Source organism: Pogona vitticeps, chromosome 5, assembly GCF_051106095.1.
Source record: "Pogona vitticeps strain Pit_001003342236 chromosome 5, PviZW2.1, whole genome shotgun sequence".
NCBI lineage: Eukaryota > Metazoa > Chordata > Lepidosauria > Squamata > Agamidae > Pogona > Pogona vitticeps.
The window spans coordinates 80,140,830-80,160,179 of record NC_135787.1 but is presented as its reverse complement, the minus strand read 5'-3'; the positions used below and the strand labels follow the sequence as shown (position 1 = coordinate 80,160,179).

Genomic DNA, 19,350 nt, shown 5'->3' with positions numbered 1-19,350 from the left:
AAAGCGAGTGCGGCGATTGGGGCAGATCCGTATAGCGATCCCCAAAAAGGGATCGCTATACGGATTCTTCGTTAAACGGTGCGCTCGTTAAGCGAGGCACCACTGTATGTTGAGTTGCCAGTGTACTGTAGCAGAGTGTCAAACTAAACTCAGGTTCAAATTCCTACTACTGGTGATGGCAGCGGTAAAACCACTCCTTAAACATCTCACCTTGAAAACATGATTAGGATCATCATAAATTGGCTGTAAACTGACAACATATAACACACAATATACAGTATACCCGAAAGGAATTTTGAGCCCTACCTCCAATCTTCTCTCCTTCAGGCTGCACATTTGAAATGATTCCCAGTAGGTTCATTGGGTGCTTAAAGATGCAAATTCATATTCTTTCATTAGCAAATACATCATCTTTTGTACCACACTCTACATAGGCTAAATTGTGTCCCATGTCTTCATCTAGGAAGATTCATTTGGAGAATATTTTTTCTTTCCTACTTCCTCATTGAGTATAGTCTGCCTGTTGGGGTGGATTTAGCCAGTGGAAGGGAACTGCAATGACTAAGACTGTAGGATCATTGATCACACTCTGGATTGACTGTGGCTGTTCAGTCCTTTGGGTCACGTTGTGTCATATACTGCTGTTCTTGATCACTGCCTCCTGTCAAGCCAAGAAGCCCATCCAATCTTTGAATCTCCCCAGAGAACCTACTTAATACCAGGTTATGTTTTAGTTGTGGTGCTGAAGGTTCCTCTTAACTGTATTGCACACTCTAACTGCTCTCTGTGTGGGTTGGTTGCTGCAAACCTTTCTTTCCCACCAATTGTCCTGCTTCAGCCAGAATAGCTATGACTTTTAGAACCTCACTCTATTTTTTTTGCCTTTTTATTGGATAATAAATGTACTATACTATAGATATGTTTTCTTTTGCATGTGCAAGTTCCCAGTAATACTGTGTGTGTGTGGGGGAATTCTCTTATTTACTCAAGCACTTTTTGTTCTTGATATTCCCCTAGCATTCATATGACATACCCTCACCACATGTCACAAAGTTTCACTCCAAATACTTACATGGCAAACTCTTTGTATCTTTCCTCTTCAAATCCATCCAACTCTTCTATGAAACCTTATCCCTGTTTTTCCATCTCCTATCAAATAAAGGATAAGTATAGCTGGCTGAATTCATCCAGAGCATTCCCTCAGAAATGTATAGAATGTAGAGTGGTGGGAGAGCTCTAATTTTTGTGTGTGGTGTTATTCTGTAAGGGTTGTGTGTACTGAGATAGGAGTAATATCATTGGCATCAGTCATTTTTCTCCTGTCCACCTTTCTGGAGGAAATTGAGCAGCTCCTGGCTTAATATTGTATTCTTGTTTTGGATTATATTAGTAACTGGATATGACTTGGAGAATTAATATGCCTGCATTTTTTTCCCGGCTTGGGATTCCTCCTGGAATCCCAAACCGGAATTAAAATTGCAGGAAGAAATATCAACAACCTTCAATATGCAGATGATACCACTCGATGGCAGAAAGTGAGGAGGAATTCAAGAACCTCTCAATGAGGATGAAAGAGGAGAGTGCAAAAAACAGTCTGAAACTCAACATAAAAAAAACTAAGATTATGGCCACTGGTCCCATCACCTCCTGGCAAATAGAAGGGGAAGATATGGAGGCAGTGACAGATTTTACTTTCTTGGGCTCTATGACCACTGCAGATGGAGACAGCAGCCATGAAATTAAAAGACGCCTGCTTCTTGGGAGGAAAGCAATGACAAACCTTGACAGTATCTTAAAAAGCAGAGACATCACCTTGCCAACAAAAGTCCGAATAGTCAAAGCTACGGTTTTTCCTATAGTGATGTATGGAAGTGAGAGCTGGACCATAAAGAAAGCTGACTGCCGAAGAATTGATGCTTTTGAATTGTGGTGCTGGAGGAGACTCTTGAGAGTCCCCTAGACTGCAAAGAGAACAAACCTATCCATTTTGAAAGAAATCAACCCTGAGTGTACACTGGAAGGACAGATCCTGAAGCTGAGGCTCCAGTACTTTGGCCATCTTATGAGAAGAGAAGACTCCTTGGAAAAGACCTTGATGTTGGGAAAGTGTGACGGCAAGAGGAGAAGGGGACAACAGAGGATGAGATGGTTGGACAGTGTCATTGAAGCTACCAGAATGAATTTATTTATTTAATTTATTTATTTATTTATTTTATATCCTGCCTATCTGGTCGGGTCAAGACCATTGAATTTGACACTGAACCACCCAGAATTTGACACAACTATGGGAGGCAGTGGAAGATAGGAGGGCCTGGTGTGCTCTGGTCCATGGGGTCACAAAGAGTCGGATACGACTAAATGACTAGATGACAATCTTTTCCCAAAAAAACCAAAAATACCTCATCTTAGCCATAATCGAATCAGCAGGTCAGCTTACATGGAAGTAATATGAAGAGATGAATATAGCAGCCACTGTGTCAAAGAACCAAAAATAGCCAATGAAACCTGACAGTATAATGAATTCCACTGAATGTACTGATCCAGGATTTTATACGATTTGCATGATTATGCTTAAGAGTCCCTCCAACATGGGCTAACCAGTCATAGTTAACAGTAAGGGCATGTTCCATGTTTCTTTTCCTCTTTGGAAAAGTTATATCTCCAAGGGGATGCATGACTATTATGGTTCTGAGAGTAATTCTTATCCCCACCCCATATTTAATGGAGCTAAAGCACCATGGAGAACAAAGCTGCACTTCCTGCCATTTAATTCATACTGATTTAATTAGAAACAGAATACAAGTTGGTGTGGATTCATTCAAAATTCGGTTTAAAAAATGATCTTAGGCCTCCTGAAAGCAAGTAAAAAGAGTTGTTATTGGGTTGTTGCTTTTTGTTGTGCATATTTAAAAGAAAAAATGGAAGCAGAATCCAAACAATGCTCAATACTTGACCCACTGATTTTTCAGAGGGAAATACTAAAACATATGACTTACCATTGAAATCTGTGGAACTTGGAAATACCTTGGACAGATAATATAGTGTCTGTTTTTTTTTTTTACAAAATGTGTTTGTGTGAGAGAGAGACTTTCCTAAAATTATGGCTTCTCCATTTACAGAGGCAGCATATTGCAAAATACCACATGCTGAGACAAGTAGTTGAAAGCCATCACTGGCCCTACTTATGAGCATCTATAAACATCTGGCTGCTCAGCTTGTGCGTGTTGTGTACCATCAAGTCAAATCTGACTTATAGGGATCCTGATAGGGTTTTCAATGTAAGTGAGATATTTAAGGAGTGGTTTTGCTAGTGTCACCCCCACTGCCTTGTGAGTTTCTATGGCCGAATAAGAATTTCAAACCAAGTTCTCATGCATCTCTGCATTCACTGCAGCACATAGACTCCCATTTAACCTACTACACATAGTATTAAAATGTTAGGGTAGATCAATGATAAGAAAGAAACAGGATCTAAATGCCAGAATAAATGGAGAGAGGGAATTTGAAACCCCCTGTCATCTTCCATAACATCTAATAAATTCCCAAAGTCCTAATACCCTCTGTGAAAACATGTAATTATATATTGTGGAGTTCAGTGTGTCAGGACAGCAAGTTGTACTGGACATTATAGACGTGGAGTAGAAAACTAAAGATAAACCAGTGTTTGGGATAGCAGCCCTGGGTTCCTCAAATCATCTAGTGCTTTCACTACCATGTTTCCCTGAAAATAAGACAGGGTCTTATATTAATTTTTGCTTCAAAAATGCATTAGGGCTTATTTTCAGGGGGTGTTTAATTTTTTTCATGTACAACAATCTACATTTATTCAAATACTTCTGGTCATCTTCTGGTTGCTGCACAATGGTGGAGGGTGGGGTTTCACTTAAGTAGGGTTTATTTTTGTGGTAGGGCTAATATTACTAGCATCCTGAAAAATCATACTGGGGCTTATTTTCAGGTTAGGTTAGAGCAAAAATGTAGGAGACACCCAGGTTATGAAGGCGATTACTGTAAACTTTCAGAAGTGTCTGTTCTTTTGGTGTTGAAAACAAAGTAACAGTTTATCTAATCAAGTAGAGTAACATTCACACACATTTTAGCTTGGTTATCATCCTGCACCACGATCATCCTCCCTCCTCTACATTCATGGCAAGGATCCAGCCATATGAGCAGTAAAACATGAGTGATAAAGTCAGTGAATTCAGGTGAGGCATCTCCTACTACTTCTGAAATGCAATGGCTCAAATTTGTGAGTTGCATACTCTTACACACGACATCTCTTTGTATGGATTCCAGTGGATGCTGAAAACAGGTGAAAGTGACACATGTGCTTTCCTTGAGTTTGGTTTTGGTGCCTAGTCACTGCTGAGAGCTTCTGTTGTCAAAATTTCTCTGTCTCTCCCATTTCCCAAAATCCCCTTGGGTGTCAGAGAGCAATGAATACACTTTTATAGTGTCAGTTATTCCTTGGGGGCTTTCTTGACATTTTTGAGTGAACACAAATCCATAATAATAATCAATGGATATACAGTCCCAGTGGAAACTTGTGGTGTCATTTGTGGCTGCAGTAGGTTGAAGGCTTTATTAAGTCAGCTAGCAGAACACCCAGTCTCTCAGCATTAAATTTTGTGGCAAAAGAGTGGAGTGACTGGACCATTTTCCTTTTCTTTTACTTCTTGTTACATCCTTTATGTGGCCTGGCTTTTGAAATTGCAGACATTGATTTTTAAAATGCCCATGTGTATGTGAGTGTTACTGGCAGCCACACTTTACTGTAACATTTATGGTGTCTATAAAATCTTACATCTTTTTGGCCTTTCTGCAGAAGAGCTTTAATGCCAGACAGCATGAAGGTTTCATGTTGAAATCTTTTGTGGCAGTCTTTGTCCAGTGTCTTCTAGAACAACACTACATTCAAGCCATTTTAACACATGACATCCTGGAAAATATATGTTACAAAAGTTTGGTGTGAGTGAACACAGAAGGGATAGGTGAGGTGACCATTTGGGCTTTGTTTTTTGTTTGTTTGTTTGTTTTTTAAAAAGGGCTTTCCAAAATTCATGTTTCCAAAAATGAGAGAGGATTTTTTAAAGAGTATGATGTAATTTCTTTTTTTTTAATGGACAGATTCTGCATTGAAGTAGAAGGCTTTAACTGTGTGGATCTTATATGTCTTGCTGAAAAATCCCTCTAGACTCAACCAATAAGCCCTTGAGACAGTTCTTGACTCTCTCTGGGTATAATGCAGACAAAACACTGATATATCACAAAGCATTCAGTAAGTCTAACAGTATTTGAAAGGGCCATGACTACAATTGTCAATGACTGCTAACTAAGCTGGCTGGCCCTGGTGGGGGTGGGGGTCCAGAAATATCTAGAGGGCCATAGATTTCTCATCCATGTCCTGGAGTGATTGGAAACTTGAGGAAGTAGAAGGGGTAAAAGGTAAAACGTTATAACACGAACATGTTTATTTCAATGTGAACTCTTGTAGTTCAAAATCTAAAGTACTTCTTCAGGAAAAACTGGGAAAAGAAGAAACTCCTTTTGGATGATGATATTCCTTTTAGTTCCTTACTGACTAAAGCTTAGGGGCCTCAACACCTCAGAAACAGAGAATCAGCTCTCCCACTCCTCAGCACTCAGTCACTACCAGATCCACAGCTCAGGGCCCACTGCTGAGAAAGTGTGATTCTGATAAATCTGTCATATCACCTTGTCAAGGTGTATTGGGAAACATGGGGCAAATATTACTGCCTTTGTGGGAATGTGTCTGAAACCAACATCTCCATGGTGAAATATCTGTAATATCTAGGAATCCTTACTTGTTTTGATTTTCTTCATCACTGCTATGAGCCAATGATGTTGGACAAGGATAGGGAAATTCACAATATAATGACTAAGAGTAAAGGCATTGACTCTTTGGTTAGAAGGCATATTGCTTGAGGAACTTGCATCTTTCCTGCCAGTTGTCCATTTGGTTGGTGTCATGCATACATGCTCATTATTTGACTGTTGCATTATTAAGTGGTGGTTTGTATGTGGGAAGCCACCCTTGCCAGATTGATCATCACAGACAGAAGATTCTTATCTCCTCACATCGTTCTTAATGCTGGACTTTTCATTAGAATAATTAACAACCTACAGCTGCCAAGCTTCAAGTATAAAGGCATGTGTGCAGAAATCATGTGCTCTTCTTGGCTCCTTGAGAGATTCATGTCACCCTTTGAGTATAGCTGATTTAGTTATCTTTAAAGTGCATAGAAGCCAACATCACTTAGCTGCCCTGCAAAAGATGCAAATCAGATAAGCAAATCATGCATTACACGGAAAGTGAAGTTCCATGGGAATGAGATTAGTTGTTTAACCATAGATTTAGATTAGTTGTTGTTTAACCAGCATTCAGATATTGTGGCTCAACTGTGGTATTTTTTGTGCTGTTTTTGTTAAAGAATGGCTTTCTCAAAGACCCTACCTTTTAAGTGACATTCAGAATCTTTTCTTTTGCAGCCATTCCGTAGAGTGACGTTTTCAGTTGTGAGTCAGCCTCAGGACCCACATCAGGGGTCATTGCAGAGTTGCTATGACAGCGGTCTGGAGGAGTCAGAAACACCAAGCAGTAAGAGTTCTTCAGGGCCGAGGCTGGGTGCCCTTCCACTCCCAGAGGACAACTACGAAAGGACTACGCCGGATGGCAGTGTTGGTGAGGCAGAGCATATGGAAAATGGTAGGGGCAAACACAACACCCACACACTCGATTTACACTAGCAAATCCACATAACATAGACTTGTCCAGAGGTTAGTCGGAAGGAAAAAATATAATAAAAAACTTTAAACAGATAAAACAGTATCCAGTCAATTGTAGGCTATAACCCAGTGCACTCTAAACTAGGACTAATCCACACTGAATACAATGTGATTCATTTCTCAATAAACATGCATAGGACTGAACTTTGAAGCACTTCTGGGTACTGTTTCCAGTGCATGTAGTAAAACATGTGCACTATTTTTGACTAAAATCACAGAAGGCTTGAGTGTGCTTAACTTTTGACTGGGCAGTGCTCATAATATGTAACTGGCAAAATGTTTTAAGACAGGGAAAGGCATGCAGTTTCTTTTTTAAAAAATATTAAAACTAGATTGCTGACACAGTTAAGTATGTATATATAAATATCAGTCTGGAACTGGTGAAGGCAATTTAAATTCTCCATAACAAACTGAAAAAGAGGATATTATTTTGTTTTCTTATTATTGTTTCCCCCTTTTTTGGTCATACAGTTCTATATTACTATTATTGTTGTTGTTACTGAATTGAATATGTCCATTAAGATTAAGAAAATAGGACATAAACATTTCCTCTGGGTTGTTTCTTCCCTGGTTGCATGCACATGATACCGCTTGTTTGCTTACTTCACACATACCCATTATGGCAGGGGTGGAATGGTAGTGATAAACAAAGCTCTGACTTAAAGAATCTGTGTGCAGCTATATCCTCTTGTCTGCTATGGAAGGCAAAATGTGAGAAGTATGAATTGTTCCCCAGCAGATAATAGTTAAGTCTTCAACTGCATTTGTATGCTCACTCACTGGATAATAAATAGCCTTGGACTGGAGATACCAAAGACTTACTGTGTGTATTTTATGTCAAAAACGTTAATCTACGTCTTTATAGAAGCTATTCTAAATAATCCCAAATTCCAAAGGTAATGAGTTATTGGAAATAAAAAAAATCTGCCAAGTTCCTTTGTTCAGGTGAGGAGGGGGGATATATCAGAACATCTCCTTTTAAAATGTAGGTTTATTGATGTCAGTGACCAAAATTACAGTGTATTTTCCAGCACTGTACTTAATTTCCCCAGAGCTAAGTACTTCCCCCACAAATCTCTCTCTCTCTTTTCTTTTTTCTTTTGGACTTATGCTTTAAATAAAATATACAAAACAATATTTAATTTTTTCCACTTTTTCTGTGGTTTTTTTTAACATACATTTTGTTACTCTATGCTATTATTTGGTAGATGTGAAATCTTTTGAAGTCAACTGAATTGATTCCATTGTTATACTTGTAAAGTAAGTTATTGTATCTCAGAGTACAAGCTAATGGTATAAAGTGCAACAATGCACGTATACGTTGCGTTTGTACAAATATAAAAGCATAAGTGGATGAGGCATTGGACCTACTTGGAACCCTGTCTAGATTCTATGATTCAGTTACAATATTTGAATTACTTTCTTTTGGGGACTTTTATATGAGCAATTAATTAAATGTTCTCATGGCTTTGTTCGCTCTGAAATAGGAATCTCAACACAATTAAAACATAATGCATTTTGTGGTAAAGGGGAAAAAAGTATTTTTAGAAGTGTTATTTGGGCAGGAAATGATTGCTGAAGTTACTCTTTCAGGTTTTGATTATGTAGTTTATTTTGCAAAGAACAAGGTTTAGTGGTGCTGTTTTGGGTGGAAAGATAATTTTGTTCTTCATTCATTCATTCTAGAAGAAATCCAGTGGTGCTTCCAGAGTGGAAAGATCAGTCAATAGGATGCTGTTGTTGAAAGGTGTCCATGACATTCACGTTGTTTGGGGAGGTTCCTACCATGTCCTCTATAATTTAGATGAAGGAACAACTTCAACTAAGTTCAAAGGCCCATTCTAAAATTAAATTTAAAACAGATGAACTGGGTTTTTAAAGAATACCAGTTTGACCATTTTTTGTATCATATATTATATAGAACTCTTATGTTCTCCCGCCACTGCCACCCCCAATATTTTTGTTGCTGCCATTGCGCTTCGTATCCAATCAATGTGGAACATGTTAGTTTTAGGCTTGAATCTAGTTTGTGGCAAATTTGGGCCTGGCACAGGTAAAGCAATTGCCATGTGGACCAAAAGTGGGAGTTGTGATCCTTCATGGGCTGAAGATCTGACACTGGATTGGGCAAATGAGAAATAAGGGCTAGAGATAAGAGATGACATCACAGGCAGGCTGGAGGTCTAATACTAGACTGAATAGATAAGGCAAGGCAAGGCAAGGCAAAGCAAGAGAAAATCTGTGTTGTTATTTGATGTGATGACTTGTCCGCGGTAGCTTAGAAGGAAGGGGTTCTGGTATCTCTCAATTGGTTTTAAAGGACAGCTGACTATCTTCAGGCTGTGGAACAAGGAGATCAGTGTATGTACCAGCATTGTAACCTAGACAGTGTCTTTACCCAATGCAAGACACTGTGTGCAGAATTTATGAGCTAGTGATACATATGTCTGATTGTAATGGGTAATGGGATGGCACCAGTCACTGATCCAACTTTCTACTGCCCCTTCCTAACTAGAATCACTGGCAGTGTACTGTAACACAGCAAACACATTAATTGAATGTTAATTGGTGACTTACAAATACTAACAAATCAAGGAGAGACAATGATACTTTGCTGCCTGAAGCAACGGGCAAGATGCATAGAGTCTGTTCAGAAGCCAAGCTGAATCTTACTTCAGTACTGTCATGGGATACCAAGACTGTAGTTTATGATGCCATGAGGTAGATTGGATGGTGTGCGTGCACAGCTCTGCCCAGTAATAGAGGGTAGTGGCCATGGCTGAGTGGAAAAAAGGCAGTAGTTGGTGCCATCTGCTGCCTGAAGTAATTGCCTTCCAATGTTGCGTTGTTATACATGTAGAAGGCAAATGGCATAACTTGCTGCTAATTGATGTCTCTGCTTCAAATTTCCAGCACTTGCCAATCTAGTGAATTGGCACATGCCATAAAATCCAAGTGGAGAGTTGGTATTTGCTAGTAAGAAGCCAGTGTGAGTTGTGTAATTAGGCTTTTGCAGAATACGCAACTCACAATGCAAGAGGTGGTAACTATGCAAGAGCATTTGGGCCTCTGTATGGCATAATAGTGGTAGAACAGCTCTTGGTATCTCCCATTTGTACGAGGACTAGTGTTTTCAGTGTTTTTAGAACAAGGCCATAAATATCTAGAAAAATATAGCAACAGAGAACAAGGGGAGATTGTTCTATCTCAGTACATTGGGGGTGGGAGGCAGAGCAACTCCTGAAAAATCCTTGATTTTCCTTATCTAGCATGAAAACCACATATTCAAAATGCAAAGCAGAACAATCTGTATTTAAGTCTCAGATAAAATTACGGTTATGCAAAATTAACCACAGTTAGCACTTTATAAAACATTATATTTGCTCCTAGTCTTCCACCAGCATTCTAGTTGAAGCTCAGTATGTTGCAACTATGCAAGTATGTCTGGCCTAAAGACTGAGAAAGAAAAACATATAGCTACCTTTCTCAAGGAACAAGTTCCTGAGGATTCAGGGAAATGTGCAGGAGAATCAATCCAGGAGAATCCAGATGGGAAAATCAGAAGGAAAAATGTAAAACAGAGTAGTGAAATCATCAAGGCACACTAAGGCCTCCAGTCCCTAGAACAGTCAAAATCTGCAAATGTAAAAATTAAATGAGAAAAAGTACACTGAGAAACATCTACAAGTGCGTGTGAATGAATTTGACTATGAATGAATGTGACTCTCAGTCTGAGTCCCAAGCAACAATTGTTTCTTGCTCCACTGGTGTCCCTATTTTCCCTACTTTCTGGCTGGCTTCCTGACCTTCACCCCTATAACTCAGTTCTGATCTGGTAGATGGCAAATTGGAAGGAAAAGTACATTATACCACCTTTCTTAACTTCCAAAAAATAAATCATCCCTTGTCCTGCAGCACATGATGTCACCATATCATCTTATCTGGCTACACTCTGCACCTGAAGCTAATGAAAGTACAGTATCAAACTTTGTAGTCTGTCCATACTATCCCATTGTCTTCCAGTTCATCCAGAGCCTTGTTGCCATAGCAAATATGTATCTGTCTTTTTTGTTCATTCCATCATGCAAAATCCAGGCTAGAATGAATCCTCAGCCCTTTTTACACAGAAAAGTCAGTTGTTCTGTGTATAAATATTTCCTTGATGTCAATCCATATGCATGCCATTCCTCGTGTCAGTAGTCCATACAATAGGCCATATATCTGCAGGCCAGATCAGTTCATAATTCCACGGGCCTTTTGTCCAATGTACCCTTGTGCCTAAAAGTATGACCTGATTAACAGTATTGTCCCAGACAAGCACCAGAGTTGTGACTGCAGCTGGTAATCCACCTCCTCCTCGAAGGATACACAGAATGTACTCCATTTATTTACAGACAAGAATAGGCATTCAGTGAGCATACATTAGATCTCCATTATGATGACTGGATCCATGGATGAGATATTGAAAAGGTGATTTAAGCAAACAAACAGGATCTGTGCCTGCTAAATGGAAAAGCAGGCCTAGTTTCTGAAACCCTGCAGAAAACTCTTAGCCCTCTTTTTTTTTTTTTTGGCAGAATTCTGAATTTCTGATTAAATTTCTATGGCTGTACAGCATAAATACAGGGATTCACAGAGCAGAATAGCTTAAAGTTTCCCAATTTGGTCCATCCCCTTTCTCATTAACTCACACTTACAGTCTCAATAATTCACTTGGAGACATTAGCAGTAGAATTTATTTTACAGTGGTGCCTCACTTAATGACGATAATCCGTCCCAGGAAAATCACCGTTAAGCGAAAACATCGTAAAACGAAATTAAAAACCCAATTGAAACGCATTGAAACCCGTTCAGTGCGTTCCAATGGGGTAAAAACTCACAGTCCAGCAAAGATCCTCCATACAGCAGCCATTTTCGCTGCCTGTATAGTGAGGAATCCATCCCTAAACACAGCGGGGAACCATTTTAAGCACCCGGTGGCCATTTTGAAAACCCAGCGATCAGCTGTTTTTGATCGTCATAAAGCGGAAATCGGTTCCCGAAGCAGGGAAGCGATCATTCCTAAGTGAAATTCTCCCATTTAGACCATTGGTTTGTGTTCGCATTTGCGATCACAAAAAGATCATCGTAATGCGGATTCGTCATAATGTGGGACAATCATTAAGCGAGGCACCACTGTATTTTTACTTACAGTTGAACAGATCAGATAGCAAACTGACAAACATGTCTGACTGACTTTCAGCAGCAGGCCTCAACAGACTGACTGCTTCCAGCAGAGGGGGGGGGGAAGAGAAGAGAGCGGGACTCTCTTTTAATCAGTGGCAGGGAAGGAATGAACAATTGGCTAGTGCCGGATAAATTGACAGTCACCCCAGGCCAAAGGGATCCTTCCCAGACAAACCTACTAAAGGATATAGCAAAAACTCCAACACACTTGGAGTAGTTTTTTATGTCCAATAGTCACCCATAGCACAATCAGCAAACTTTTAATTTGGAAGGCATCAATTGGTCAAATTGGGATCAGTGAATCTTCATCATAAGAATATGTATAGCAACCCTCTAGCAATTAAAAAACAAAAAAACCCAATGTCACAAACTCCTCTCTTTTTTGTCAATTCAGGATCCATTTTTAGTAGCTTAGGGATAATACTATTTTTTTATTTTAAAAATCCTATAGCCTCTAATATTTTGGATGAATACATAGTATATCCTTCTTATGGACAATTCTGTGGCATCTCATGGTTTTCCTAAATGTATTTTTGAAAATCAGAATATGAATACAGTACTTTCATTTACTTTGGGTCCAAATATACTTTATAGACAACCTGTCACTAGAGGCGGTACTTTCTTAAGGTCTAATTGTGGATGGTTGTTATAGCAACAACTTTTCTCACATCCCTTGAGTTGTGAATTAGCTTCCTTTGCTATGTGATTAGTCTTTGGGCCACAAGCGTATCTATCATTTGTTAATCTGGCTTCTAATACATGCAAGGCTGCCTCAGTGACACCTCTTGAATAGTAATATGATTTCATTTCTGATTACTGTTGTCCGTAGTTTGGGCCTTAAAGACTGGAGCCCCATTCAAGTGTCATGTCACCTGTATGACTCAGAACGTTGATTCTGAGGATATTCTGGACTGCTTTCAGCATAGTTAGGGTTGATCTGTTTTCTGGCAACTTTGTGATGAACAAACCTGGCCCTTTTCCATGGTTATCCACACTAGAGATGGGGATGAAGCACCAAAATGGTGCTTTGTCTTGGTGAACCACAATTTGCTCCCCAGTGACGTGACAAACAATGAATCGATTAGTCATTCCTTGGCTCATTATCATTGTCGTTGTTGTTGTTGTTGTTGTTGTTGTTGTTGTTATTATTATTATTATTATTATTATTATTATTATTATTATTATTATTATTATTATTATTATTATTATTGCTTTTCTTCCTCTTGCTATGTCCTGCGGAAAGAGGAGGGAAAGCAAGGATCAAAATGATTGCACAGGGCATAGCAAGAGGAGGGAAAGCAGGGATCAAAGCCATCCTTCAGCCGTAGGCTGGGGGATCCCTTTGATTCCTCTTTGATCCCTTCCCTCCTCTTCTTATGCTGCTTGGGCATAGGAAGAAGAGGGAAGGAGAACCAAGCCATTCCCTAACCCTAGGAATGGGATTTCCTTCAGGCTGGCTTTAGCAAGCCGCCGAAAGGGAACCCCCCTCTCTGCTTATGCCCCCGAGGAACAGCTTATCTGTTGGGGCATAAGCAGATATGAAATGAAGGGATGAATATGTAAGGGTTATATTTGTTGCTTCGTATTCATTGGGGTCTCCGGACCCCAAGAATATGAAGCAACAAATATCTGATGAATCAGGGATATTTAATGAATATCCTGATTCATTTTTTATATTTGTCCCCATGTCTAATCCACACCTTTTTGGATTCCCAGCAGGGGCTACTGTTTTTGTTAGCATGGATGGGATCACTCCATTTGATTTTGGTTCTTGGCTTGTGCAATTACAAGTATCAAACCAAACAGTACTGATGAGTGTTTCATGTAACTTGGGTAGTAAGACAATGCAATGGTATGCCAGTTCGCAATAAATTTTTTAAAGTTCACCTTTCTCCCACTTCTCCGCAGGAGAGTATGTGGGGGTGTGGAGATAGAGTGAGAAGATTGAGCTAAATTGTCAGAATCCAGGTTGTGCACTGCCTTCAACAGTGGGAGCAAGGGCACCAAGACCCAGTGAACAGCACAGAAGGCTGAGCCCAGACTCACACACAGACTGGCTAGACAGGATGGGAGCAGAAACCAGAGCACCAGCACTGTAACCAGGCCACAGGAATGGGAGCACTGAGCTGGAGCAGAAATGCAGGGTCAGGAATACTGGAGTTCAGAGCGGGAGCATTACAGGACGACCAAAGGCCTATGCTGGTGAGGCAGCTTCTGGAAGGGAGAGTTATTTCTTAAGTAGGCATTCCCTCAGGGCTCTGAGGTAGACCTCATGAGAACCCCAGCAGTAGCTATCCCAGCAGGGCTTGATCCTGCAAAAGCTGGACTCTTCCTGGGACCAAGCTGGTCCTGATCCTGCAGCTGCCAGGGTAGTGGTGCATGAGAAGCCCTGCCGCCACCCAGATCCTGACATAAATAGGGTCACTGTGTGTTTTCTTGTCTTGAAACTATCTGGTGGTTGTGTATGAATGCAAGGATCCCTTTAAGTGGCATAGTACACCTTGAAGTGATCTTATTTAGTCCAGTCAGCTGTCTGTTGAGTTTCACCCAGGGCTTCAATTTTTGGGACCCTAATTAAGCTGAGTTCCTGAAGACAGGAGCTTTTTAAATGTAGTCACATACACACAGTTAGAAGGCTTCATGCTAAATGTGCAAATATCCAATATACTTTGTGTTGTTGATGACACTTGGTGGGGTTGGCTTACATATCTGCTCACATTTTAGCCCTAAATGTGAGCAGGGAAATAGGGCTCATTCACAGCTTCATTCATGTGTTATTTTTCATTAAAGTAAACACAGATACATCTGATTGGTGCATTTAGTCTTTTCCCCCATGTCGGTGTGGCTCCTTCTAGAACCTTGTGTGTCCAGGATGGACTTCTTCATTAGGGAGCTTCTTGTTTCTATGAATGCCACCTGCATGACTCAGTAACCTGATTTTTCCAACTCTCCAAATTGGATCTACTCAGAACTGATACTGAATTACTGATATATGTGCAGGTATCAGTGCTCACCAAGTATCCATGACCTTGAGGGATGTGTCTCTTAATGCATGTGCAGATGCTTCTGCCCAGTAGAGATGGCTAGTTGTGCTCAATCATTGTGATCAGAGTTGGTTAGGTGAATTAGTTCTCCTGTACAAAGTATAAAATGATAACTTGAGCTTTCCCAAAAGTAGGTGATGTAATTTTGAAAACTATGCCGTGCCAAAATTGGTCTTCTGCTGTCACTGTCTGAACTCAACTTTTCAGTAACAGCATGTCATCTGCCTCTAATAATTCTTGTTGGCGGTGGCCTGTAGGTAGTGACAGAACAAGAGGCAATGCATTTTTGCTCCTCTGTAAATGTAACATTTGACATTTGAGTGAGGTTCCCCCCCTCTTCCTCCTGCAGTTCAATTCCATCTTTTAAGCTTGCTCATCCTGGCTTCCAGAGCAGATATGAACTGACTAAAGTTCTGTTTAGTTTCATGTCTAGAATTAATGGATTATTCTAACATCAAAAGCATAGGGATAGAAACCTCTTGACCATTCATTTGTTACATTTAATTGGAATCCAGGTAATCTGAAGCATTTTACACAGTTGTGTTTTCATCAGGGGCTGCACTGGATATTCATTCATCTCCCCTCGCTAGGAACAGAATTGTTTAAAAGGCTATCTTCATTCCTAATTGTTACAGCTTCAAATATTTACGGTTTAACTTCAACCACTGTGAAATGGCTCAGCTGCAATTAATTGATTCATATGTATCTGAATACAAAAAAGGTACAAAAAATAATTTCCCCTATAATCAGCTAAAGCTGCTGGGCTTATTCACATTATTCTCAGTGCAAGCAAAGTGTGAGAAGAGGTTGACAGGGGTGGCACTCTTAAGACAACACTCAGAAAAGTCATTTGTGTGTGTGTGTGTGTGTGTGCGCGTGTGTGTGCGTGTGCGTGTGTGCGTGCGTGTGTGCGTGCGTGCGTGCGCGCGCGCGCCCTTAGCTTGACTATTCTATGAAAACTACTGGCTGTGGGACTCTGTAGTTCAAAAAAGTAATTTTTTCAAGTACAGCTTCAGTATGCTTTAATCCCTGAGTTTGTACGGTTCATATGGGACTGGCTCTGGGATTAACTGAATCAGTCATTGGGTTTGCTCTAAACTTGGTAAATGTACTTGATGTGGCTTCACGTGTGCCTATGTATGAATCACATGTAACACATCTGCTAGAGACCAATGAATTGGAAGTTACAACAGATACTATGTTACAGACTGCAGAATTCATCAGATATCTGATTTTTAAACCCTTGCCTATTCAACTGAGAAATTTTAAAATTCTAGTACGAATGCCTGACTTAGCCACTGGATAAGATTTATGCACCATCCTCCAAGACCTCACTTTTCTCAGAGTCTATTAAAAGGCATAGGGGATACATAAGAATGCTACTGTGCTCTGCAGGTTTTCATTCTTTCACTGCAGTTTGTAAAGAATATCTTGCTAGACTGTATGAGCAAGCTTTACATGAGTGAAATGTGGGCCCCAATTGAGGAGCAAGGAGAAATGTTTTCACCTGATCATGAATGCATAACAATCTTCTATGGCAATGGTTTCCAACTTTGGGTTCCCAGTTGTTCTAGGACTAAAACTCAGCGACGCCTTCACCACTAGCTGTGCTGGCTGGGTTTTCTGAGATTTCCAAGGGTCTCTTTATTCCGAAATTCTGCAGACTTCCATGTGAACATGTACTGTGCTCTTCATACAGGAACCTTCCATCATGAATTCAGCAGTGCAGAATCAAGTGGTTCAGCCTTCCTGGTGCTGCCCCATTTCAGAAAACATGTGGAAGGACCCTAGCCACAGAACTGCTGTCACATCTGCTCACACACATTTAAGGAAAACATATTCAGAAGAAAGTAAACATGAAGGAAGATATTTGCTTAGACTCCTCCTTGCTCCTCTTGCAAACCTTCCATGCCCATATGTCTGTGTGTCTTTGTATATATTCATACACACACATTTGGAAACCCTACATTTCTTAAAACGTGCACTAGTTTTAATTTGGAGGTTTCAGTTTGTTCCATGCATGTGCATAAGGTTAGGATATTTCATTTAATTTTGAACTTATTTAAATGAAATGTAAAGATGCCTGCTACATGCGGATAGAATGTACTGTATATACAAGTTCTGTGCACCATTAATTGAATAGAAGCTGTATAAAGACTAATGCCTCTGTCCCAAGTATGCTGCATCCAGTGCAGTCCTTAGGAAAAAGCCACATTATTTTATCAATTTACACATCTTTTTGTCAGCTCTTGCCTTGATCTCTGCCATTCAATTGTCAGCTTCTAAAACAAAAAAAAGTCCCTTTGATTTTAATGGTGGGAAGACATATATCAGACTGCATTTGTTGGAATAAACGAGTATCCCTGCATGTGCAGTAGTTCTGGACTGCGTGAGAGCGCACAAGAGGAATCTTAATCAAAGCAGATCTTCCCTACTCTGTTTATTTCTTTTCTGGCAACTGAAGAATTACAACTGGATTTTAAAAAGTATCATTCCCATTCCAGAAGGGACCTATCTTTGGTTTTCCTTTCTCAGTTTCATAACCCTCTGCATGCTTACATATTGTCTTCTAGATCAGTAAGATCAAGCAACTAGGGAGCAGCCTGTTTTTTCCCCCTCATTATTTTAAAGGTAGGTGTCTGACCTTCTCTAAGAATCAGACACATAAGTGAGCATTTTAAAAGTATTTCTATTCTACCGACAATGGCATGCTAAAGGACTACTTCCATAAACTTGTTCATTTTTCCTGTAGCAAGATTGTACAGCTTGTTGTGACAAATGTAATAGTTATGCAGGAATATAAATTCCAGCACTGAAGGTTAGAATACAGATTGGAAAAGTGTCTTCTTGCTTATAATTGTTGAACTGATGTTGACTAATCACAAGACTCTTCACTTTGCTACAGACCTAGCATTGGTGCGTATGAGTGTTTTGAGGAGAAAAAGTACTTGGGGCATGCATATGTTAGTTCCTTTTCCTTTTATTAAAAAGTGTTCTCTTCGAAATAGGTTTGAATTTTAATGGGAATTATCCTTTGTGATTATGCTTGGTTGAGTAGACCTTCACTAAAATTTTGCTTTTATTTGCCTTTGATGCTAACTAGAGGAAGAGGACAGTACGTTGCTGCTAGATAAGATGAAAAGTCCATGTAGTTTGAGCATTTAGTGGTAAACTAGATGGCTTGAGAAGTTCACAAACAATACATAAAGGTACCCCGCTTCTGAATTTTACCATTCATTACAATTTTCTTACCATGGATACACTTGTACGAAATGTGACTAGTTCCTCTTAATTATGTGTGGCCAAGAGTTTGCAAAATTTGAGTATGGTTGTTAATTCTAAGAGCTTTTGGAGGTCACTAAGGTTCCTAATTAACAACCATGTTCAAGTCTTGCCACAGTTGGAAGCAGCTTGGTGGCACATAACAACATAACCTGCTAAGGAGAACCTAAAGTCGAAACAGCAGAGTGATGTAAAACTTTATATCTTATTACCAGTTGCTTCTAACATTTATTTATTTATTTATTTATTTATTTATTTATTTATTTATTTATTTATTTATTTATTTATTTATTTTTCATTCATTCATTCATTCATTCATTCATTCATTCATTCATTCGATTTATACCCTGCCCCCCCCTAGACAGTGTCTACTCGGGGTGGCTTACAAAATCATAAAATCATTAAATAACAATAAAAAAATCACAGTCAAAAATAAAAAACATTCATAATCATAAAACATTTGAACAATAATACAGCACGATCAAGAAGAGGAATCCAAGAACAGAAAGATAGAATTCAGGAAATGGCATGAGGGAAAGCCTGCCTGAAGAGCCAAGTTTTTAAATGGCTCTTAAAAACACCCAGCGAGGGAGCCAGGCAGGTCTCTGATGGAAGGCCATTCCATAGTCGAGGGGCCATTGCCAAGAAGGCCCGGTTTCTTGTTCTTTCTTTCTGGGCCTCTCTCGGAGTTAGGCCCCTCAACCAACCCTCCTGGCTATGCTGAGTAATTCGGGCAAATCTGGGTGGGAGAAGGCGATCTGCCAAATAGCTAGGTCCCAAACCGTTTAGGGTTTTATATGTCATTATTAACACTTTGAAGTCGATGCGGAAGCGAATGGGCAGCCAGAGTGGGACAGCCAGAGTGGGAGAGATATGCTGGTGTTTTCTCACCCCACTAAGAAGTCTGGCCTCCACATTCTGCACCATTTGAAGCTTCCGCATCAATCTCAAAGGTAGCCCCATGTAGAGCACATTGCAGTGGTCTAATCGT

General features: G+C 39.8%; 1 protein-coding gene across 9 annotated transcripts in view; it reads left to right on the top strand.

The window, feature by feature from the left end:
• PCDH7 (protocadherin 7) overlaps positions 1-19,350 on the top strand; it is a 481,200-nt gene that overhangs the window by 228,357 nt on the left and 233,493 nt on the right. For 4 of the 9 annotated variants that reach the window (XM_078394028.1, XM_020788899.3, XM_078394029.1 and 1 more), the window contains one exon: positions 6,511-6,727. The exons of 1 other annotated variant lie outside the window; for it this stretch is intronic. In XM_078394028.1, coding sequence (XP_078250154.1) covers positions 6,511-6,727 — 217 coding nt within the window. Of the gene's footprint in view, positions 1-6,510; positions 6,728-19,350 lie in introns of those variants that run through there. 4 more of the 9 variants (XM_078394032.1, XM_078394031.1, XR_013545530.1 and 1 more) reach the window with 3 other exon arrangements.